Raw genomic sequence first — 25,238 nt, 5'->3', positions numbered from 1 at the left:
CAACAACATGCCTAGAGCACTAGAGCACCAGAGCACCAGAGCACCAGAGCACCAGAGCACAAAGAAGAAGAAGAAGAGGAGGAGAAGAACCCTAATTAATTAATTTATGGGTTTTCCTCTTCGTTTAACGTTTACCTTCTTTTGGGGCCTTCAGGGTCTGAAGTTGTGCGTACAGAAAAACTAGGAGAACGAGAGAGAGAAATGGCTGGCTGTTCAAGAAAGGAAAGGATTTAAATTGAATTTTCCCTTTTATGGAAAAAAATATATTTTTCTATTATCCTGTGCTTTACTTTGGGTATCCTCTGGGCAAACAAGTTAACAAACCTGAGCGAATCGACGGGCACAGATGCTCTCGACGTTGATGAATGCAATCTCCACCGTTGATTTTGTAACGTGGGAATAGAAAATGTGGCGTCTTACATCTAAGTTTAGTTTGTTTTAAAAAGTTGTCGGTTTAATTCTTATTACGTGTCAGGCTACCAAAAAAGAAAAAGAACACAAAAAAAGATATTTATGCAGGGGCTTTTAACTCCTTTGACACAGGTCATGCGCTGTCATGTCACCATGCGACACTTGGCTTTGTCTTTATCTTCCCCCTGTCGACTTCTACGCATTTAATCCACGAAAAAAATACGAATCTCGCGAATATACTATTATGTAATCTTTAGGAAATATGCAGGTAATCATTCAAAATTGATTTGGTTACCTTCTTTTTGTCTAGTTTAAGTTTCGTGACATGAGTTGTAATAGTCTAAATAAATAATGTCTATGACACTGACCCACCAACCAAACAAGACCTCATAATCCTTTCGTAACGTTATCCTGTGCTGTGACATTGAAGCAATACAAAATCCACAAGAGTCTCCATGCAGACTATTTTGATACAAAGTTCTAAATACAATACAAGTCAAAGCGCAATTTGTCAGGCTGGACGTAATACATAGGTTTAGATACAAAACAAAGTCGAGTTAACACACACAATCACTGATATCTTATAATACCTCGACTTTCTTTATTTAGCTACAAGGAGAGTAAACTCTTATCGTTCTCCACTTCTTAACCAGAGAAATTAGGAAAGCCTGAAATTCATAGTAAAACGATAAGCAAATTTATTAAAATGGTGAAGGATAATTAAAATACCATGAATGCAACTGCGCATCAAGATACGTTGGTGGAGATGTTTTAACTTTTAAGTTGTACATGCCTCGTGCAGGTTATGCTATTTTAGTCGAGGGAGAGTGGAATACATTTTCTCTCGTATTTTAGTCGAGGGAGAGAAATTTCGGTGGAAGTCACTAACTTCTTTCAATTTAAATAAGCACAAAAAATGAAATGGCCCCAAAGACAGACCTCAAAAGAAACTTGCTCTACAAACCCTAAAACATCTTCAATCGAAGCAAGCCCAAAACTTTGGGCCCCAATGAGGTGAAAAAGTTGGGCCCAAACGAGCACTTACACCACATTGAAGCAGATGGGAAAAAAACTCTCATCGTGCACCTGGCTTTGTACAAGTATCTAGAATTCATGATGACTTGACATTTCTATCATAAAAAAATATTGTCGACAAAAAATCCAACGCTTTGGTTTGCTAGAGTTGAAAATGAAACGCAGAATCAAGTTGACAAGTAGAGAAATAAATCTAAAAGCAAACATATCTTCTCTCCGCACCAGGAAGGGAAAATATCTTTGTTACACGACACCCTGTGGTATTCATTTTTCTAAATAAAGCAAGCATATCTTCTCTGAATTCTCATCTTATCAAAACTTAAAAAGCAAAGAGACATACGCAACATAAATAATATACATATATATAGATATGTATATAAATAGGAAATATATAGCAAAGCAAAAGTAGGCTAGCTCACCCCAGTTTGAGAGATAAAGTGACGTCGTCGGAGTCATCTCCAAGAGAGGGAGAGAGACTGAGAGCACTATTGCAGGTGGTGGAGATAGCAGATTCAGATGACATGCCTTCTTCTTCTCCTCCACCTCCAATATTATTACTCAACCTCTCCGGTTCCATAAGCGTAGGTCCAGTATTTCCTCCGGATAACATCATCTGCTATGCAAAAAATTACAAAAGAAAAAAAAGATCAACCCATCTTTTATTAAGAGAACTCTTCCTCTTGAAAAACAAATAAAAAAAACAAACAAATAGAAGAAATATGTACATGATTGTGGTAGTTACTTACCGTCTGCCTTAGCTGGTTGTTGGCTTCTACCAGCTCAGCTCCCTGAAATTATAGTCGGTGCATGAAAGGGAGAACCAAAGCCAAACTCGGTTATGATCATTGATGTTAATTTATATATGTATTTTTCAAAGTCCTGATTATTGTAAATAGTTGAAATTTGTATTCGATTACAGACTACGTATATCAATCGTCTCACCTTTCTTTCAAGTGCCATAATCTCACTCATTCTCAGTTCTTCCTGAAAAGCAATGGAATATTTACATTTACATCGTATAGTTTATTTGCATATATGTAACCAGCTATAATAGCAACTCAAAACCTAAGGGACAACCCAGTTTCAATAACAAGAACAATTATATTTCCTCTTTGCACAAAGGACAATACAGAGTAATGCCTTCGCACCATGCTTACTAGAAAAGAAATTAGCGACGGCAGACCTTAGTTTCAATCACACGGCCAAGGCTTGCGTCCACCAGTTGTTCTAACTTCTGCAACTCATCAAAATTCAGCTCTTCAAGATCCTCTGCTTTCATCTGCCTGTTGCAAGCCACTCCAATTTCAGCAGATACATCAAACGATATAATACCAGCTAAAAACCCACATATATCTTACAAGTTCATGAATTAACAAATTATTGCCTCAGCTGGTGGCTCTTCTCCTTGAGTTCCTTGCTCAATCCGATTTGGTTTTCATTCTCTAGCTAAAATGAGAAATGAAACCATCATTAAGGTAATCTAATCTGTCTCTGCTACATGAAAAGCTTATAAACATAAGCCCCAAAAAGAAACAATGAGACAACATGATGGGAAAATAAAAGGATTACATTTTATTTATTTATTTTGAAAATGGAATCAAATGAATTACTTTAACATACAAGAACATGGATTTACAATTTGTCCTAGTCATTAATACCTTAGAAACACTTGGAGATTTAATTAATAGCGACAAACCCAACTTGCAGAGCAATTCAAAATTAGATTAAGGCAAATGGAAGAAGAACTTGTGCTGATTAAATTGAGCACCAAAACAGAATCTCCAGATGGTAAGAAACTTATTTCTTATCCACTCCCGTCTATCTATTAGTTAAAAAAGCCATCAAACTCAACTTCTTTCTATAGAGATATGGAGTTTAATGAAATTTTGACCTAAGTATTCAACTTAGTCTTGAGCTAAGTGGCTCCAAATTTGGGGTTTCTCTACACGTGTTTAGAATTTTTGGTGCTGAAGCAACCAAAAAAGTGAGGATTTAGGTAGCTAACGAAATTAGGGTTCTATATGAGCCTAAGCCTCAAATGCAACCAACAAAGTGAGAGTTTCAGGTTTGAGGCACCCTTCGTGGAGAGATTAAACAAGTTTCAAGGTTTGGATCTCAGAAACACTGAGAGAGACACACAACATTTGATGTAGGACAAGATAGGGGTCAGTTGAAGTGGGAAAAATTAAAGGGGAGACAGCCGCTCAAAGTTAGCAAGAAATTGCTTAAGAAGGAAAAATTGTGCTTCAGCATCAATTATGGTGCTAGATGAAATAGAAAAGGCGTATAAGTTGGAATTTTCAGGTTGCTTGAGCAACTTTTACGAAAAATGGTTTTCAACAAGATTTTATGAATATATTGTTTGTTTCTAGATTTGGAATCAGTAGGATATTTTTTTTCTTGGTAAGATTTAAGTTTATGATTCTAATATTCTTTTCTTGTCAGTAAACCACCTTATGGAAATCGTATTCATTATCTTATCATATCTTAGCAATAAAATTTGAGAGTTTCCTCATCTCTGGTGCATTCCAAACTGTGTTCTAGGCAAGGGCAGAGCTATGATAAAGAAAAACTGTTTGTACTTAAGTCTATGGGCTCCCCCCACTAATCTATACTTGTCAAAATTGCATTCCAAATATGGTAGTAAAATTGTGTACTACATTTATGAAAGGAAATCACTCATGTCAATTCAGTACTCTAGAAAAATAGTTTACCAGGAGCAGGAAACATATTCCACATCGTTCTCAAACTCCCTCAGATCTTATACCAGCCAATACAACTTGCAAGAATTTGAGATAAGATCAAGAAAGTGGGGAAAAGAACTTTTGTTGCATTGAGTTAAGTTTAAAACCTAAGGAGTTGTAATCAATCTCTATAGTTGGATTTGGACATAATAAGCTAGATTTCCAAAGGGAACTCCATCAAAATTTCGAAGGCAACCAAAATATCATTGATTTCTATGAATTACAGATTTATTGGGGAACCTACCTATATTCAGGTCTTTTTATTATGATCTTGAGACTTGTATATGACTGTTCTTTTCCTTTTTTATTTTTTCAAACCAAAAGGTTTTTAGATTCCAAAAACAGACTGTAATACTCTAGGAGACTGTAATATCGATTCAATAGCAGTCTCCAACTTAACTATCTGGAGTTTTGAAGAAATCATAAGAAATTTAAATTGGCTGCGCATTCCCCTACAAATCCAGCTTGAAAAACAATGAGTTTATAAATCAAGTGGTCAAGAGCATCTTGCCTATCACTTGAGTAAAAAAGACTTGAAAAACAATTAACAGTAATAGAAGTAAACAATAAAAATCTGATTGATTGACAGTGGATAGGCTCCATTTGTATTCTCAAACCAGACTATGACTTGGCCCTACTAGAAATGGACTTACCAACGCCACCTACATATATTTATTCCAAGAGGCCCTGAATGCATATGCATAAGTCTAACATGTAACAGAAAATAATACTGGTCTTTTGTATTTATGTTCAAACAATCAGAACCTTCAGATGCTATAGACATACATTTTAATGCTCCAAAGTACAGATCACAGAATATGTTACAATTAATTGCAGAACAATTAAAGGGGGAAATGGAAAAGGTAAAACATTGAACTCATTTACCTGTAGCTCAACAGACGGTTTGTCCGATTTTTCGACACCATTTGTGTGTGCTTTGTACCTTTCAATAACATCCTTGATACTTCACAACGCAAAAGGAAAAAACAATCAATTGGCATGTTCACTAGTGTAAGTTAGTAGACATAGAAGATCAAATTAATACATGTGACAAAGCATGCTGAGAAAAGAAAAGGAAAATAATTAACCCCTTATGAAAAATTCTGGTCTGCAAACACAAAGACACACTTCTGTTTATTTTCTTTTGTATATACTATTATATGGTATGCTTCCCTTTAAGAAGCCCTATTTGAACATACATGGGTTAGGCTAGTTGGCCAGGGCAGTGAGCCCACCTCCCTTGCACCCAAGTTTGAATCCCTTTACCCATAGATTAGATTAATTTAGACTATCGCTTGTATTAAAAAAACACACTATTTCAAGAAGAGACCAATTTTAAGGAATATTCAGGATTCTAATAATCTGTAATTTTTTCATACTAAAGTTCTCTAACTTCGCTCACTGACATAACTTCAATGCTAAGCCATAAAGCATGATGGCACGGCATCTTGCTTTTCATACTTGAGCTTCTTTAACAAGCATAATCAGCAACCAGAATTAGCATTCTTGCACAACTTAACCCCCAACGACCCACCACCATTAATTAGGCCAACTACAAAACAATTCATAACTTGTTGTTTTGGAATTTGGTTTCCAATTACAATGCAAACCCATAATTTCATTTTCAATTATAATGCAAAGTGCAAACAGCAGAGCCGAAAAAGGGCCACACCATAGAAAACCAATCATCTCAAAAGAAAGCAAGTGTAATGTATGTATTGCCTATTTCATTAAAATTTATTACAAAAAATTACATCAACAATAACCAAACCAGTTTTGACATGCATGAAATAAGCTAACTGGTAGAATTTATTACAACAAATAACATCAACACTGAAAAACAGAGGAACTAATTTACCCCACCCTTCCCAAGGAAAAAATAATCTGACCCCATCAACCAAGATTTCATACCATCATCACAAGTAAGATTTTCTAGATTTTGAAATCAAGTTAACATTTTATTTGAGATGTGGTCTTGTTGCAAGCAAAGTCAGCCAAAAGGCCCAAAAACTTGTTTCAAACACGCAAAATCACATACACAATGAGAACTTTAAGCTATTTGCTGGCTGCCGCATGGCTGGCTTTATTGCTTGGTTTGGTTGTGCAAATCAAGACGTCAGGTAGCTGAGATATTTTAGAACACAAGGCAAACCGACGTGAGACCATATCAAGTCAACTAATAAGGAGTGGGCCTCAAAAATCTTAGTCACAGTTCCTCTCACATCAACTCTGGACCTCATTGCAATACGCTTTGAATCATGTTATCTTTAGTTGTCCCCTTTTTAGTCAGTGGATGGTTGAATCTATGTAGGCCATATATGCCAAACGTATTGGAAAAAATTCAGGGTCAAATGCATTTTGCACCCTTGTGAATCAGGATCCTTACTCATAAGGATTTTTACAATTATATTATTTCATAATTTATACATTTTCCGTGTATACTTTATCCAAAACAAGTTCTCCACGTGTTTAACCTCAAATATGGCGAAGAAATCATTAAACGCTCTAAATGTTTAAGCTGTCTAATATTCTACCACAACTAATTTGAACGATATTAGATGGATTTCCATATAAACAATGCTTAGCTCTCCCTAAAAAATTGTGTCCATAACTTGCAAAGCGCATCATGCTCTCACTTAGGTATAACGAAATGAGCTAGGTCGGTAACTCGTTTTCTTGTCCACCACAATTGGTGCTTGCCCATCCAAATACCTTCTGGTTGTATCGTGCCTAACTTGGCTACACAAGATTCTCAACCCGTCCATTTACTTTAATTTTGTTTTTCCCTTCCACTTATATGGTGAATCTTTAGCAACTTGGGAGCTTAGCTCATATAGAGTGAATCTCGTCAACAAATTCTTGTCTTGTGTGTTTGCTTACTTTCGTCTTTCTCGATCGCGTTTATATTGTTTCACACTTGTTCTTTTATGGAATCAAGAGATAGATTTCCTAACTGGTATCAGAACTTGGCATTTTATGTGCGAACAATGAGCGTCGACAACGTTGAGAAGAAAGTAGACAAGTTTGATGGTAGAGATTTCTTGCTTCGGAGTTCTCACATCGAGAATTACCTCAATCTCAAGAAACTCTATGTTCCTTTATCTTAAAATAAAAAATAAAAAAATAAAAACCTAAGGACAGGGAACAAGAGGAATGGGATGAGCTTGATGGTATGGCCTTTGCAGCTATCCAATTGACGCTTACGAATGAAGTGAGGCGTCGAGACTACTTATGCATTGATGATGACTCTATCCGAGATGTATGAGAAAGCCATGTGTGATGCAACAATAGTATTTGATGAAGCGCTTGTTTAAACTGAAGATGACCAAGGAGTTTACCTTATTACTAGGAGAAAGAATAACGAGATAAATATAATATCTCGTTATACAATGTGGATTCTAAATTTGGCAAAGCTACGATGCAGCTTTGCAACCAAACCTTGACAAGAGCAAACGTTGGGCGCTCTCTAGTGGTTCCAGAGAAACATGCCCTTGGAAAACCCTACAACTTTAGTTTACATCCCGAACTAGTTAGACAGATGCAATTGAAATGGTGAACCTACTAAAATGGGAAGAAGATGATCTACTATGAAGTGGTGAACCTACTAAATGGGGAAGAGGAATGATCTCCTATAAAGGAAAACTTAGTGCAAGTGGCTAAGGTTCTTAAGCATGTCAGTATATACAATTTGCTATGACTAAGAATAGACAACATATGCTATATCCTGTGTTAACATGGCCTCTCCAAGCCCTTAAGAGTTTCAAAAAATAAAAATATGAACAAAACATCTTAAAACAAAACTATAACAATGGATGAGTTTCATGAACACAGAAATGAAAACTGAAACAATTTTGTATTATTGATTAAACTTCACTTATGACTTTGGAGTTTCGAGAATACCTATATGACACTTTACTAGTAATGAATCATTTGCTTTAGCATCATAGTTTTTTCGATGACTTTCAGCAGCACATTACTAATAAATTTTTCGAAAATTTAGTATAACGTAAGTAGAGGAATACTTTTCTAAGCTTCTAAATTACAGTTAGAAAAATAATGTAAAGTAAAATCTAAGGCTAAAGAACTACACTTTTATTCTTGTTTAGTTTCAATGTATATTGATTACAGTAAAGTCGTTTTATGGTTTTTGTTTTGGTTGCAAGTACTCTGTATGGAAACAGGGTAACTTGTACATATGCTCAAACGGAAACACGGACTGCAATTTAGAGAAACTTTTAAAATAAAAAATAAAAAGTAGACGAACTAGTAGTAGCTTTGCATATAACATGTCAGTTAGGCCCCGGAAACCTAGAAAAATAACTTTTAAATGAAATTAATTACAAATTGCCATTAGTATTTAACTGAGACCTCCATTTGTCTCAAGGCTTTTTTTATATATATAAAGGCCACTTATAATAACTTTTTATATATTAAAAAAAATCGTTAATTCCACACAATAGACATTTAGAGGTGGTATTTCTAGTTTTTTTTTTAAAATATTTAATATAAATTATCAGCGCTTACTATGTGCAATTAATTTTGTTAACTGAAAGGATGCATGACCTTATTTAAACTCTTATTCCATAGTTAACATTTCATTCTCACCCTCTCTCCCTTTCCTTCCTCTCACGCATGCACATCTGATTATGAAAGTAGGTTTTAACACGATCTTGCATGTATTCATGGCAAAAACATGTTATGGTCATAGCTCCACCACCCATTGCCCTACTCGAGGAGAAAAACTTAGTTGCAACAAGGATAGCATTGTTTTGCTATCCCTAACCAATAATAGTATGCCACGTAGAAGTGTTATCACGAGTGTCATAACTTTATTGGCCGGGGATAACAAAATAATGTTATCCCCATTTCATGAAATTCTTTCTCATACTTGAGAGCAAGGATGCATATTCCTGCTGAAAGTCTTCAATGCTTCAATGATGAATTCCCTAGTTATCATCATATCACTTTATTCCTAGTAAGAAAACTACAAATCATATAATTCAATTTTTGTAACCTAGCAAATTGTAACCGCATTAATTTATTGGCATTTTTTAGTTTAGGTGGGGAGAATGAAGGACACCTTTTCGGACACAACCCACCACTATCTTTACCATATGTATATATATATATATATATATATGGGGTAAAGTGTAAAATACTCTCTTACTAGATAGACTATTTATCATTTTATGTGGTCAGACTGTGAATCTAGAATTTGTGATATGTATTTTTGTTTAAGTATATGATTTGATTGATGGTCTAACATCCCGTGTCTCTGGTAGGGGAACAATTAAATTTAAGGTTTCAATCATTTCCTAATAAAATAATGTTTCTCAAACTGGGGACACCTAGCTAGCAGTTGTCTTAATCAATAGTAAACTTTACTTTCCTGAGGTATAAGGTAGTAATCCTCGAAATAGTCCCTTTGAAATACAGTCTCTCTCTCTCTCTCTTCTTCTTCTTTTTAATTCTCCTTTTTTTATTTATTTGCATTCTAGACCACAGTTCAAATCAAACCATGGAATTTCAGGAAAAAATAAAAATAAAAAATTCCATAAAGGTACCCTTCTCCTCCAAATATATTTTGACCCAAATGGCTGAATCTTAGAAGATCTTTCTCTCCCTCTCTCACCCACAGAGAGAGGACAAGTCAGACTTCAGAGACATCATATCGGTTATTTTTCAAGGAAGGAAAAGTCAAAAGAATTATAAGGTATGTTGTTGGTACCTTGAGCTGGAATAATCAAAAAGTTTGCCAGTAGCAGAAAATATGACAACTGCCACCTTAGATTCACACAGAACAGATAGCTCTGCAGCTTTCTTGAAGATCCCTCTTCTCCTCTTTGAGAAGGTCACCTGCCTTGCAGGCAAGTAATCAATCTTCTTGATCTTGATCTTCTTCCTCATCATCTTCACCATCCCCCCTTCAAAAAAAATTCAAACCAACCACTTTTCATATATATTATTATGTTCCATACATTAAAAAACTACACAATATTTTCTGAGTTTCTTCTCAATTTTAAACATTCAATGGCCCCCAGATCTGAGTGAACAAAACCCAGAAAAACCCACCAACCAAAATAGGTCACGAGTTCACAACAACATGCCTAGAGTACCAAAGCACAAAGAAGAAGAAGATGAGGAAGAAGAAGATGAAGAAGATGACGAGGAGAAAGAGGGAAAACCATCAATTAATCAATTATTTAATTAATTAAATTCTGGGTTTTCCTCCCTTTGTTTAATGTTTACCTTCGTTGGGAGGTTTCAGGTCTGAAGTTTTGGTGTGTCCAGAAAAACTAAGAGAATGAGAGAGAGAAATGGCTGCTGCCGCTGGCTGGCTTTTGTAAAAGAAAGTAAAGGATTAAAATTGAATTTGTCCTTTTTATGGAAATACAAAAGCTTTTATTCCGTGTCAGGCTACAAACGAAAAAACAAGAAGGGAGTTTTATTTTATTTTTATGTGGAGGAGGATGGCCTATGATACAGGTCCTGCCTGTCTTGTCATTTGATTTAACCCACCAAGCGACACTTAGCTTTATCTTTACTCTGCTCAGGTTAGAGCACTTTCAGCGTGAGGCCCCAGCCCAGCCAAAGAGGTCTCCGGCCCTATTTGTGTTTCTAACACCCCATTCTTGTTAGGGTAAGAGATGGGCTCTATAAATTTGGGTAAGTCCAAAGGCAAGACTATCTAGACTATTATCTGGGCAAGCTAATCTAATATTAATGTCATTGTGACGTCAGCAGTTAATTTAAATAAAAAAAAGCAATTGGAAAAAAAAATACCAAAAATTTCAGAATTTATTTTTTAATAAATACCTAGCTATATTCTTCACTTCCCATACCAAAATTCTATACAATTCCTCTCTTTATATCTCATGTGAATAGTAGCGTTACTCTTGGGTTGTCATGACAATAGGTAGAAAACTGTCACATCTCGGGATCGGCTCCGCCGTAGCACGATATTATCCGCTTTGGGCCCCCCTCTTTGCCCTCACGATTTTGTTTCTGGGAGCTCACGAGCAACTTCCCAGTGGGTCACCCATCATGGGATTGCTTTAGCTCCCAATTCACTTAACTTCGGAGTTCCTACGACTCCGAAGCCAGTGAGCTCCCAAAAGGCCTCGTGCAAGATGGATGCGGGTGTGCACATATAAGGCACATCACCCCCTCTCCGTTGGTTTGATATGGGATCTTACAATTCACCCTCCTTAAGGGCCCGACGTCCTCGTCGGCACACTCGCACTACACGGCAGAGTGGCTCTGATACCAAATTGTCACATCCCGGGATCGGCTCCACCGTAACACGATATTGTCGGCTTTGGGCCCCTCTCTCTGCCCTCACGGTTTTGTTTCTGGGAGCTCACGAGCAACTTCCCAGTGAGTCACCCATCCTGGGATTGCTCTAGCCCCCAACTCGCTTAACTTCGGAGTTCCTACGACTCCGAAGCCAATGAGCTCCCAAAAGGCCTCGTGCTAGATGGATGCAGATGTGCACATATAAGGCACATCACCCCCTCTTTGTTGGTTTGATGTGAGATCTTACAAAACCCAATAAAAAAAATTGCTAGGACATGCATTACTCATGTGAATAGTAACAGCCTTTGTCTCCCCTTTGTCATGGCAAATAGGTGAAAATGCTCTTAGGCCATCTCCGATTATAGGGCTAAATGTAGTCCACATTTATAATTTAGCCCTTCAAAATATTAATTTTTTAAAGAATAGTGTAAAGCTAAATTTTTCAATCTCTAGCAATGCATACCTATATTTGAGGGCCCTCCATATTTTATTATTTTAATAAAAACTATGATATAACACTCATATATTTTAAGAAGTCCAAGTATCGTATCCTCAAAAAGCAGGTAGGCAAATGTCTGCACACAAACAAATAATTAAACTTACCAAAATAAATGTGACAAGCCAAATAGAAAATTAATTTGATTTGAGTGTCGTAGATATTGAGTCTAAAAATGAAATATCAATAATGGAAATGCTAAGGCATCAAGGTTCAATTTTTTAAGCAAAATATATTTCATACTCTTTAATCCAAATTATAATTCGATTAAAATTATCATTGAGAAACTTTAACTGGGAGCTAAATAAATTTAAACCAATTTAATTTTTCAATGTTATCTTTTATTAATGATTGTTCATAAAATGGAATTGCTTAATATTTAATCATTTAATTTAAAAGTATGCAAAGTTAGTTCTTAACAATGAGAAAAATATAATTGAACTCATGAAAAGATAGTAGCACTTATCATCAATCAAAATAAAAAGATATGAAAATATTGAACAACCAAAAATTAAAAAATTAAGCAATTCATACCGTATATTGGATTAAAAAAATAATTCACAAACTTATTCAAAGGACATTCCCTTTAGCCTTAGCTACAGTTCTAGCAACGCATTACAAAGGAATATGTCGTAGTTGTGTCCTTGGCAAATAAGTTGATGGGTGATTTATAGTAGTCGTGAGTGGAAAGTTAATACATTCATAGTGGGTAATGAATGGTTTTAAGTGAGGGATTAATTGGATTAAACATGTGTTGATGGTGGAGAGTTAGTGGAAAAGAAATAATAATGAGGTAGTGGGCGTTAAAGGCTATGAATGACATGAAATAGGCTTTTTAGCTTTAATGGATTTGTCTTCTCTTCTCCCTCTTTACTTTTCTTTATAATCACAATAATCCCACAATCAATTCTTCAATAAAATCCACCAAAAATTCTCTTCACACATTGTTTAAACTTGGACAAATATATATCTTCATCTTTTGGCTTTCCAACTTCCTACAAAAGATAAATTCACCTAATAAGTTCACTAAATTTAATACAAAAAATTCATAAATCCAATTGGTAAGAATGAAATGTAACGACAAGTGAAATTATCTTTTTCTTTTTTTTTTAAATTTACAAAAGTGAAATTTTCTTTATTAAGCCAAATTTATATCATAAAGTCTCCAAAATTATATTTAAAATATGTAATTTGAGACTCTCATCACAGAGCAAGGGGACTCCTAACCAGGTTTAATAAAAGATAGCGAAACAACATAGTACTATTCAAGAGAAACAATGAAAAAAAACATTCACAACACAAATCATTTTCCATATAAATATAGGATCCAAAAACAGTTGGCACGCTCACACAACTTTCGCAAACATTTTTCAGGTACCCATAATATGCTTGTCTGACAACCGATACTTAAAGGCCAACTAACCCTACCAGAAATAAAAATATATCCAACTTACCTGGTACAATAGCAAGAGTGTCCATTTATCGGCTATACTACTTCAACTAAACCTCACACGTACAATATTGGAAAAGTTAGTCTGCGCAGCCCCTCCGGAGGTTTAGGGAATCGAAACCCAAGGAAGTCGTTATACCCACTTTACTATCAAATCGTCGAGGATAATGCCCACATGCATATATCCTCCAAAACTTTGGAAATTCAAAGCCAAGCATCCATAAAACCAAACAATATGGTATCCAAAAACAGTGCATCTTTCGCACACAACAATATTTACTATGTCATATATACACACAAAAATAAAATTTCGAGAGTGAGTCCCCCTACTTGGAATCCAAAGCTCAAGCCTGACTTGCCATCTGCACCTTTGAACTCATACTGGTCACTCTTGAGCAATTGAATCACAATCCAACATTCAGAAATAATACGAAAAATTCTTAATTGCACTTTAGTCCTTTTTCTTGTCTTCAATTGCACTTTCCAAATTACAAATTTGTCCTTATAAGTCCTTAAAACTTCTAAGCAATTGTAAAATAGTCCTTGTACTTTTTGAAAAGTCCAAAAATGTCCCAATAGTCTTGTAGTTCCATCTCTGGTCCAAAAAAGGTAAAATTCACGGTACGATAAAGTTAAAGTCTAAATAGTACTTTGTTGATCATACATATGGACAAAAGGAATATGCATAATTTGGTTCAGGAATTATAGAAGGAAAATGATTATAAGATTATCTAGTTTGTTTAGATTTCAAATGGACGAAGTAACGGCGTATGGAGTATATTTTAGGAATAACTTGAAAATTACCCAATTAGAAAATAATACGAATTGCATACTTGAAAATTTTAAATTGGGCAAAGTAACACTTAGGAAATAGAAATATGGAATTAAAACGAATAGAATACAAGGTAGAGAGTAGAGATTACCTCGGTCAGTGTAACAATGAATAGTGAAATCTGACGTCAATATTGACTTCTTGGAATGAATAAGAAACGGCTTATACTACGTACGGAAGTGAACAGTAAATTTTGGGTAAATAGTGTTTGGGATGAATAGTGCTTGATGAATGGTAACTCTGAAGGATGTCGGAATAGTAACTCTAATGGAGGAGAAGTAGAGGAAGAGTGGGAGGAAGAGAAAATTTGAATTTTGGTGTGAAGAAAATGAGAGATTGGGGATATTTATAGAAATCCCTGACGGTTCGGATCGATTCGAATATTTAATTCGAAGGCCGAGATTAAAAGATGAGTTTTAGATCAGGTGTAGGGAGGTACATGATAGCTTTAAGATGGATGTTCCAGATGCATTCCCAACAACCAAACCAAACGCCTAGATCAAGTCAAAAGTCTTTGATTTTGATCTACAGTCCATATCTGATCGAGAATCAGATCAATGGCTTAGATGAGACTAGCTCACAGAATAGTACTCTACACCGTAGTCAACCTATGGATCAACGTATTCCAAGTCTTCCAACTAATCAGGTGTTGACATGTGGCTTGGTGATGTGTTCCAACCAATCAGAAAACGCCATGTGTCAAACTTATTTTCTTTTCCTATTTTTCAACTTCAAAAGTTCACTAAAAATACGTCCAAGGTCCGAAAAATTATCTGTAAAATACCACAAGCTCATATTGACGTCTACAATTTTCCTATGAAGTTAAAACACTAAAATTCTAATTTTATATTTTCAGAAGTAAGTTATTCTCAAACATAATGACAATATTTACTTCGAAAACATGCCACTTACCTCAAAATGGACCGTGCAATTTTTATTGTACGCATAAAAATATTCTGGAAATTTTCAAGGTATCACAGATAAAGATGGGACAAGTAAAGTATTAGACAATGAGAGAGATGATGAGATTGCAACAGTGCCAGCCTCTGTCACATGATAAGTAACTCCATTGGCATTAGGTATATAAGCTCGTTCGGGTTAGGTAGTATTCAGAAAATCATCAGGATCAAACGTTATATGATCAGTTGCACTAGAATCAATTATCTAGCCTGTGAAATCACTTTTATCCGAAATTTGGAATCCATAACCAGTACCATTACTGGCAGTATCACGTTGTGTCATATCCTTGAGAAGAGCCCACCATTTGGGGTCACCATTTAATTTGAAACAAGTCTCGCGAGTGTGTCTTGGATTGCCACAGTATATGCAATCTCATCCATGTGTCTGGGTCGTTGGTTAGGAAGTTGTAATATGTGCAGTGGAAGATGCATAAGATATAGGTTAAGTAGGAAGATGGATCAGAATCTGAGCCAGAGTCGGGGTCTGAGTCTGAGTCGGGTACGGTATCTGGGTCAAAATCTAAGGCTGATTCGGGTTCTGGGTCTTTTTGGAAATCAATTCTTCGAAGATTGTGGTCGAAACCGGGGTCTTTAACATAATAAAGAGGCTTTGAACTTCATACAAATTACAAAACTTCTATCGATTTCTTAAAACAAACCCAACCCCAAAACCTCATGAAAAAAAAAACCCAAAATACTCATTATGGTATCAAAGTAATTTAATAATTAAAATTAAATTCAATAGGGCCAGTTGTCATTTTTTCGTTTATTTTTTTGTTTGTTTATAAAAATTAAATGGTATGGGTTTATCTATATCATAAGTAATGGTATGGTTTATCTCTAAAAAAAAATTATTTTAAACTTTTGAAAAGCAATGAAGTTTTTAATAATTTATGGACTGAAATGCCCCTCAATAAGTAATGGCAGTTAGAAGAATTTGACAGGAATTAGGAAATGTCCTCCAATTGCTTGGAATTGAAAACCATCGAAGCAAAAGTGATCAAATTAAAACCATAAGGACCTTAGCGGCAAAAGTGATAAACCACAAAGATCAAAACTGATGTTTTGCCGTCATAAATTTGCAAGAGGAATGCTAACAACCTTCTCTCTAACCTTCTCTTTTGGACTTTCTCTCTTTTTTGCTTTGACATGTGTCATTCTCCTTACACTTAAAACAATGTCATTAATATATTATACAATCTAACTTTTGCTTTCCAAGTTTACTCTTAATATATGTATTCAATTTATCCAAAAATTTTCACAACTTTCTTACCATCTTATTAATTTTTTTTCTAACGTCAATTTTTTTTTAAAAGAAAATATATGCTTTTAAGAGGAAATGTCCCTTTTTTTTATTATAAAAATAATAATAAATCCTTTGTGTTTGAAAAAAAAAAAAGAGGAAATTTCCTTCTTTTTTTTTTGTTGAAAAAAACAGACATTTTCTTTAAAAAAATAATTGACGTTTAAAAAAAAAAAAAGATGGTAAGAAAGTTGTGATATTTTTTTGGATAAATTGAATACATTTAATGAGGGTAAACTTGGAAAGTAAAAGTTAGCTTGTATAATATATTAATGACATTGTTTTAAGTGTAAGGAGAATGACATATGTCAAGCAAAAAAGAGAGAATGTTGCTAGCATTTCTCTTTTTAAAAGATAACTGATTCCTATTTAGATCATTTACCGCTGTTTTAAGGCCCTTTCTTTATAGGTCAGGTGGCTTACTCGCATGTGGTTAAAACTAATGGAATGAGAGTGCATCAAAGAACAATTTGGCAAAAGGATAAAAGAAGAGCTGAAACTGCAGGGGATTCACTAGCAAAGGTAGCAGGAGTTGATAATTTGGACAATCGGGTGTACGGCTGCTTACAGGAAAAAGTCGTCCAAGAGGAACGAGAGAAGTGTAGCCTTTTGGGAGTAAAATAGGGTGCCAGGTGGCTAAGGTAGCAATGATGAAGGGTTGTCTCAATTGCTTCTTGCTTGACATGCAAATGCAATCCAAAAATCAAGAGCAATTCACAACAGAAAACAAAGATTCAGCACAAAACCCCCACAAAATAATCCAACAAATCCATATTACATTCCATGAAACCATGAACACTTACATCACGAACACCTTGAAATTTACTAGTATGTACTAGAGACAATTCAATTCACCACAAACAAAATCCAAAACAAACAAACCCTAAAATTTCCATATCAAAAGATAAGAAAAACATACATTAGGCCCAAATTACTTCCACAAACCCCTTAGGCCCCATTTGGGATTGCTTTTTTTTTTTTGGCTAAAAACCTGCTTCACTGTAAAGTTAAGCAGTTTAAGGTGTTTGGTAAAAATAAAATATTCCAATTATTTTAAAAGCAATGGTCTTTTGACAGCAGCTTTTAAAAGCAGGCTTTGTGTTGCTTTTCAAAGCTGCTTTCAAAAGAAGCAAAGATGAACATTTAATGAATTTTTTTAATTCCCAAAACACCATCATTCATGTTTAAAAATGACACCACCTCTACTACCAAATCGAACTCCACCATTTGCACCACCATATTCAATACCTCCACAACCACCACCACCATCGCCTCCACTACCACCACCACCACCACCACCACCACCACATCCTCCTCCTCCTCATCCTCCACCATCACCTCCTCTACCACCTCCACCACCACCACCGCCACCACTATCACCACCACCACAACCACCACCTTTTCCAAAACCTCCACATCCACCACCACCTCCACAACCAACACCACCACGTTGCCACTGGCACCACAATCACCACCTTCACTTCATCACCACTACTACTACCACATGATTAGTACATAATACTTTCAATATCACGTCTATTTTCGTCATTATTCACAGTTACAATAATTTTATATTAAAATTTACTAAACAGTTTTGACACTGCTTTTTGTGTTAACAACACTTTAAAAATATTGTTTACCAAATATGGAGTTGCTTTACTGTACAACTAATTATTTTCAAAGCACAACATAAGTAACTTTTTAAAAAAGTGATAGCAATCCCAAACTGGGCCTTAACCAGTGAAAACACACCGTTCAGCTTCTCACTTGGCACTGGACCCGACATTGACCTCCCAGATCCACTTGCGAACTCGGATGGCTCTAATTTCTTGTTGATGCTAGTGAGTATGTGTCGAAGCTCCGAGACAAAGACGAAGCCGGTGGAGTCCTTGTCGAGGACTTTGAAGGTGTTGCAGAGCTGATGATCGAAGGGCGTGGGCTTCATGTGCTTTCCCATAAGGTCGAGGAAGTGAGGGAAGTTGAAGGGGGCAGTGAGCTTCTCCTCGGCAGCGATGGATTTGTGTTGGGCCTGGGTCGAGTTGACTCCAAGCAATCGCATTAGGTTCCCTAATTCCGAAGGAACAATCTTACCGTCGTTGTCGATGACGAGAGCGTGAATGCCTCCTTTATTGACGATATTAATTTGTCGCTCATATCGTTGCCCATTTTTTTTCTGAATTTGATTCAAGTTTTCATAGATGGGGAAGCCTTTCTCGGTGGTGTTGAAGGCGAGGTTTCGGCTCATGACGGCGAGGCTGATGCGTAAGAGAGCCGCTAAAGCTTCCATGGTTGCTATTGTACAAATAGAGATAAGGGGTTGGTGGAGCAAACAGAGCCGGTGAGTTTTTTTTTAAATAAAAGATCTCTTTCTTTTTTTTGGTCAAAAAAATGTCTTTTTAAATTGTTTATACAATAATACACAATTTTCTGCTAAAAAAGGGTAATACAAAAAGTTTAATTGTTTTTTTTCCTATGTGGAGTATAAAATTAAAAATAAAAAAAGGATTTAAATTTGCCACGTCAATATTTAACTGATCTACTAACATACTGGGTAACAGAGGGTCTCAATCGTAAGGTTTCTATAAGTTGGAGTACCGTTCAAACGAGTCTTTAAAGGTTGGGTATGAGTATGTAATGACTCTCATACTTTTGGAGGTTTACTGTAGTTGATGGCAAAAATAATAATAATAATTAAAAAAAAATCTCATATGCAGACATCCAAACGCTATTATCGTGCCACATGCCATATATTTTCTATTACCCCTCCCTGCTTTCCTTCATGTTTACAATGATTTTTGCACAATAAGCTTATTTGAGACACTATTATAGGATCCACTCCGCATTATATTTCACTAATTCAAATCATCTATTTTTGAGATATTCATTCAAATATCATCTTTACCAAGAACTAGAGGTGGGCATTAATCCTGCCAAACCAAACTGTCTTAAATTGGTTTAGTTTGGTTCGATTTTCTTCATGATTTTTGCCAATAATAGTAATGACTCTCATACTTTTGGAGGTTTACTGTAGTTGATGGCAAAAAATAATAATAATAATAATTTTTTTAAAAAAAATCTCATATGCAGACATCCAAATGCTATTATCTTGCCACATGCCATATATTTTCTACTACCCCTCCCTGCTTTCCTTCATGTTTACAATGGCTTTTGCACAATAAGCTTATTTGAGACACTATTGTAGGGCTCACTCCGCATTGTATTTCACTAATTTAAATCGTCTATTTTTGAGATATTAATTCAAATATCATCTTTACCAAGAACTAGGAGTAGGCATTAATCCGGCTGAACCCAACTCTCTTAAATTGGTTTAGTTTGGTTCGATTTTCTTCATGATTTTTGCCAAAAATAATAATGACTCATACTTTTGGAGGTTTACTGGCTGATGGCAAAATAATAATAATAATAATAATTTTTTTAAAAAATTCTCATATGCAGACATCCAAACGCTATTATTGTGCCACTTGCCATATATTTTCTACTACTCCTCCCTGCTTTCCTTCATGTTTACAATGGCTTTTGCACAATAAGCTTATTTGAGACACTCTTATAGGGTCAACTCCGCATTGTATTTCACTAATTCAAATTATCTATTTTTGAGATATTCATTCAAATATCATCTTTACTAAGAACTAGGGGGCACTAATCTGGCCAAACCAAACCGTAATTATAGGTTGTCGAACCAAACTGTCTTAAATTGGTTTAGTTTGGTTCAGTTTTCTTCATGACTTTTGTCAAAATGGAACCGAACCAAACAGTTATTTTGTAATTAATTTGGCCGTTGTTTTGAGGTGAACCCGATCCAATCTGAACCGTGATCACCCCTACAAAAAATACTTGAATCCGATATATATAATGAGAGACACCTTTTAAGGCAAACTACAAAAAAAATATATATATATTCAATGATCCAAACTATATATATTTTAAGTCTACACTTATAGATCATCCTTACAAAAAATTAGAAAAATTGGAAACCGTTTCAACATCTAATTGTGTCCTATAAAATCAATCATATTCTATTGATACATCCCTTACCCCAAAAAAACAAAAAATTCAACTATTCAAACCGTTTATTTTTCAAATCTTTATTCATAAATCATACTTGCAAAAAATCATGCAAATTGAATTTCATTAAAACATCTAATTGGGACCAACAAAATAGACGGATACGGTGCTTCAAGAAAAGACTATAATAACAACCATTTAATTGAGTGGTTAAATGGTTTCGGATTCAAGTGATTTTTTCTAGCGATGATCTTTGAGAGAATATCTAAAAACTAAATGGTTTAGATTATTAAAATACAATGCATAATAGAGTCTATAAAGATATCTATTTGAGAGATCGCTCAAGTGAAACTCTTTAATTGGAGAAAGTAATCGAAGTAGTGGGAAAGTGGTGCAACACGTGTTTTATACTTCCTACGCACTGATATACAATGATATAGACTTGAAGGAAGTTGAGGTTCCACCCCAAAACTAATTGGCTATGGGGGGAGTAACCCAACTCCTTATAAGCCCTTGCTAGGTTTCTCAACTTTCCAATGTGGGACTCTTTACCTTTACATTCTCACACGCCCCCGCACGTGTGGCGAATTTTCAAGCCTAACACGTGGACAACACATTTTGGGTGACGTGGAGCACGTGTGGCCGTTGGGCTTTCACACGTGGGCAACCCGCTCTGATACCATGAAGGAAGTTGAGGTTCCACCCCAAAACCAATTGGCTACGGGGGGAGTAACCCAACTCCTTACCATTATCTAATCCACAACAATACAGAAGCATCGTTGGTGCTCTTCAATATGTCACCTTAACTCGCCCGGAACTGTCCTTCTCTGTTAACAAAGTTTGTCAATTTATGCACAATCCCACCAGTGAACATTGGGCTAGCGTCAAGAGAATTCTTCGGTATCTCAAGAAAACTATCTCTCATGGCCTTTTTCTCAGCAAATCTTCTTCTCATGCCATTCAAGCTTTTTGTGATGCGGATTGGGCTGGATGTCCAGATGATCGCCGCTCCACTGGTGGGTTTGCTATTTATCTTGGCTGTAACTTGGTCTCGTGGTCAGCCAAAAAGCAACATACTGTTGCCCGGTCCTCCACTGAGGCGGAATATCGTGCCATTGCCAATACTTCCACTGAAATTACTTGGCTTCGCTCCTTACTCCAGGAACTTGGATTTTCCACATCTACTTCACCTGTTTTATGGTGTGACAACTTAGGAGCTACCTACCTTTCTGCTAATCCAATTTTTCATGCTCGTACAAAGCATGTAGAGATCGATTATCATTTTGTTCGCGATCAAGTTTCTGCAGGAAAGCTTAGTGTTCAATTTATCTCCACCAAGGATCAACTTGCTGATATCATGACCAAACCATTGAGTTCCCCTCGCTTCACCTTCATCCGAGACAAGTTGAGAGTTCACGAACGCTCAACTTGAGGGGGCGTATTAGTTGCACCTTCAACCGTTACAAATGCAGCTGTAACAGCTGCAGATCACGCACCTTCAACCGTTACAAATGCAGCTGTAACAGCTGCAGATCACCCATGATATTAGCACCAGCTGTAGTCTCTCCTTCCTAAGAATCTTGTAATTATTTTGTAATCTTTCCTTGATCATAGCAAGTGTAACGCCTCCTTGATATCAGCTCTTTTGAATTTCTGTAACTGATTCATACTGTGTATAAATATAGAAAATCTCAACACTAGTTGGTGTGAGAAAATCTAAACTTCATAAGACTTGAGTTAGTGGCACAACAAATGAGGGATAATTACCTTCAAAACTTACCTTTCAAATTTTTTTATATAAAAATAATCAAGTAATATGTTAGGCTGCATTGATGCAAAGTTCTAAATATAATACTTGACTCAAAGAGAAATATGTTAGGCTGCATGTAATAGATAGGTTTAGATACAACACAAAGTTACTCTCCCTTCAATATTTTTTAATTTTGTATCGAGTTAAGACATATAATCACTAATATCTTACAATACATTAATTTTATTTAGCTATAAGGAGAGTAAATCTTCATCTTTCTTCACTTCTTAACCATAGAAATTAAGATTAGCTATAAGGAGAGTAAACTTTCATCTTTCACCATTTCTTAACCATAGAAATTAGGGAAGCCTGAAATTTAGAGAAAATACAAAGTGATAAGCAAATTTATTAAAATGGTGAAGGATAATTAAACTACCATAAATGCAACTGCGCATCAAGATATATTGGTGGAGAAGTTTCAAGTTGTATATGCCTTGTGCAGGTCATGCTATTTTAGTTTAGAGAACGTGGAATACATTTTCTCCCGTATGTTTTCAATAGCACTGTGTTGGGATCTTGTAATTGAAGCTTTCTGTATTTTCGATAGAGAAATGGGGGCAAGTTAGTTATTATTACTTTTATATAAAATGGATTAAAATAGTTTTATTTGGACCTACATGCAACGCAACAATGCTGACGTTAATTCAAATAAACCATCTATTATTTTCTATAAAAACATATTTTTTTAAATGTGAAATTTCGGTGAAAGTCACTAACTTCTTTCAATTTAAATAAACACAAAAATGAAATGGCCCAAAGACACAAAAAAGAAACTTCAAAATAAACTTGCCCTACAAACCCATAAGACATCTTCAATCGAAGCAGGGCTAAGACTTAGGATGGTAAGTGGTAATGAGGTGAAAACAGTTAGCCCCAAATGAGCACTTATAACATATTACTGCAAATATTGAACCAGATGGGGAAAAAAAATCATAGTGCACCTGGCTTTGTACAATTTATCTGAAATTCATGTTGACTTTGTCGATGAGTTTGGTTTTTTATTCCCTTCTAAAAATCCAGTATTTTGGTTTGGTAAGAGTTAAAAATGAAAACCATAATCAAGAAATAAATCTAAACAAACCAACGGGCTTAGCTCAGTTGAAAAGGGTATTAACTTGTTCTCATATATGATCATAATTGTGTGTGTGAGAAATATCTCCCCCTATGGCATAAGCTTGTACTAAAAAATTTATTCTTTTTAGTACCATAAAAAAAAATCAAGCATATCTTCTCTGATCTGATCAAACTTAAAAAGCAAAGAGATATAAACAATAAACTATATATATAAATAGCAAATATCTAGCAAAGCAAAGCAAAAGTAGCTAGCTCACCCCAGTTTGAGAGCTAAAGTGACGTCGGAGCAGTCATCTTCAAGAGAGAGACTGGGACCACTGCTGCAGCTGCTGATGGTTGCATTTGTGGCAGATTCAGATGACATGCCTTCTTCTCCTCCACCTCCAATATTATTAACGAACCTCTCCGGCTCCGTAGGCGCAGGTCCAATATTTCCTCTGGATAACATCACCATCTGCTATGCAAAAAATACAAAATAAAAAGAAAAGAAAGAAGAAAGAAGAAACATGTACATGATTGTGGCAGTTGCTTACCCTCTGCCGTAGCTGGTTGTTGGCTTCTACCAGCTCAGCTCCCTGAAATTAATGTCAGTGAATGGAAGAGAAAACAAGAGCCAAACTTGGTTATGATTATTGATGTTAAAGTCCTGATTATTGTAAATAGTTGAAATTTGTTTTCATTTACAGAGTATGTATATCAATCGTCTAACCTTTCTTTCAAGTGCCATAATCTCACTCATAATCAGTTCTTCCTGAAAAGGAATGGAATATTTGCATTTACATCTTATAGCTTATTTGCATATATGTAACCCAAACTGCATGCACCTATAGTTTTCAGAGAATAAACCAGCTGCTAAAATAGCAACTCAAAACCTCAGTGACAACCCAGAATACACCTATGCTTTTCAATAAAAAGAACAATTATATACCCTGTTTGCACAAAGGACAATTGTGGGACATACTTTATATTGTTCCAACGCTTCATTATTTAGGTTTTCATTCAGGAATCATCGAGAGAAAGAAGAAAAAAAAACAATATCAGAGACTATATTTGACCATTTCATTAAATGGTAATGATTTCAGTGTTTGTTTAGGACCTTGTGTTGTTTATTTATTGGAACACAAATTCAATGTCTTAAACCAATTAACTAACTTTCTCCAACGGATTCGATCGATCATTAAACCACAATACAGAGTAATTAATGCCTTCGCACCATGCTTACTAGAAAAGAAATTAGCTAGCGCAGACCTCAGTTTCAATCACACGGCCAAGGCTTGCGTCCACCAGTTGTTCTAACTTCTGCAACTCATCAAAATTCAGCTCTTCAAGATCCTCCCCTTTTATCTGCCTGTTGCAAGCCACTCCAATTTCAGCAGATACATCAAACGATATAATACCAGCTAAACAGCCACATATACCTTACAAATTATTACCTCAGCTGGCGGCTCTTCTCCTCCAGTTCCTTGGTCAATCTGATGTGGTTTTCAATTTCTAGCTAAAATGAGAAATGGAACCATCATTTAGGTAATCTAATCTGTCTATCACATGAAAAGCTTATAAAAAGTGGATTACAATTTATTTTTTTATTTTTTTATTTTTGAAAATGGAATCAAATTAATTACTTAAACATACAAGAACATAAGCCTCAAATGCAACCAACAAAGTGAGAGTTTGTCACCGCCTAGAGGTTTGGGGCACCCTTTGTGGAGAGATTAAACAAGTTTCAAGGTTTGGATCTCAGCAACACTGAGAGAGACGCACAACATGTGATGTGACGTAGGACATACTTGTTAAATTTCCCT

At 35.5% G+C, this 25,238-nt stretch overlaps 1 protein-coding gene across 6 annotated transcripts in view; it reads right to left on the bottom strand.

The window, feature by feature from the left end:
• The window catches only part of LOC18790353 (MADS-box protein SVP), a 37,531-nt gene that overhangs the window by 8,808 nt on the left and 3,485 nt on the right, over positions 1-25,238 (bottom strand). For 3 of the 6 annotated variants that reach the window (XR_002271623.1, XM_007223786.2, XM_020563590.1), the window contains exons 1-8: positions 10,440-10,567; positions 9,919-10,114; positions 5,076-5,154; positions 2,831-2,892; positions 2,630-2,729; positions 2,389-2,430; positions 2,193-2,234; positions 1,866-2,059 (exon numbers count right to left, since the gene is read on the bottom strand). Coding sequence is in view for 5 of the 6 variants with exons in the window: in XM_007223786.2 (XP_007223848.2) it covers positions 1,866-2,059; positions 2,193-2,234; positions 2,389-2,430; positions 2,630-2,729; positions 2,831-2,892; positions 5,076-5,154; positions 9,919-10,109 (710 nt within the window). In the remaining variant the exon portion in view is untranslated. Of the gene's footprint in view, positions 1-1,865; positions 2,060-2,192; positions 2,235-2,388; positions 2,431-2,629; positions 2,730-2,804; positions 2,893-5,075; positions 5,155-9,918; positions 10,115-10,439; positions 10,568-24,145; positions 24,188-24,684; positions 24,785-24,869; positions 24,932-25,238 lie in introns of those variants that run through there. The other 3 variants (XM_020563582.1, XM_020563585.1, XM_020563595.1) reach the window with 3 other exon arrangements.

This window comes from Prunus persica, chromosome G1 (genome assembly GCF_000346465.2).
Source record: "Prunus persica cultivar Lovell chromosome G1, Prunus_persica_NCBIv2, whole genome shotgun sequence".
Taxonomy (NCBI): domain Eukaryota; kingdom Viridiplantae; phylum Streptophyta; class Magnoliopsida; order Rosales; family Rosaceae; genus Prunus; species Prunus persica.
Note: the sequence above shows the minus strand (reverse complement) of the source record. Positions and strands in the feature narration are given on the sequence as shown.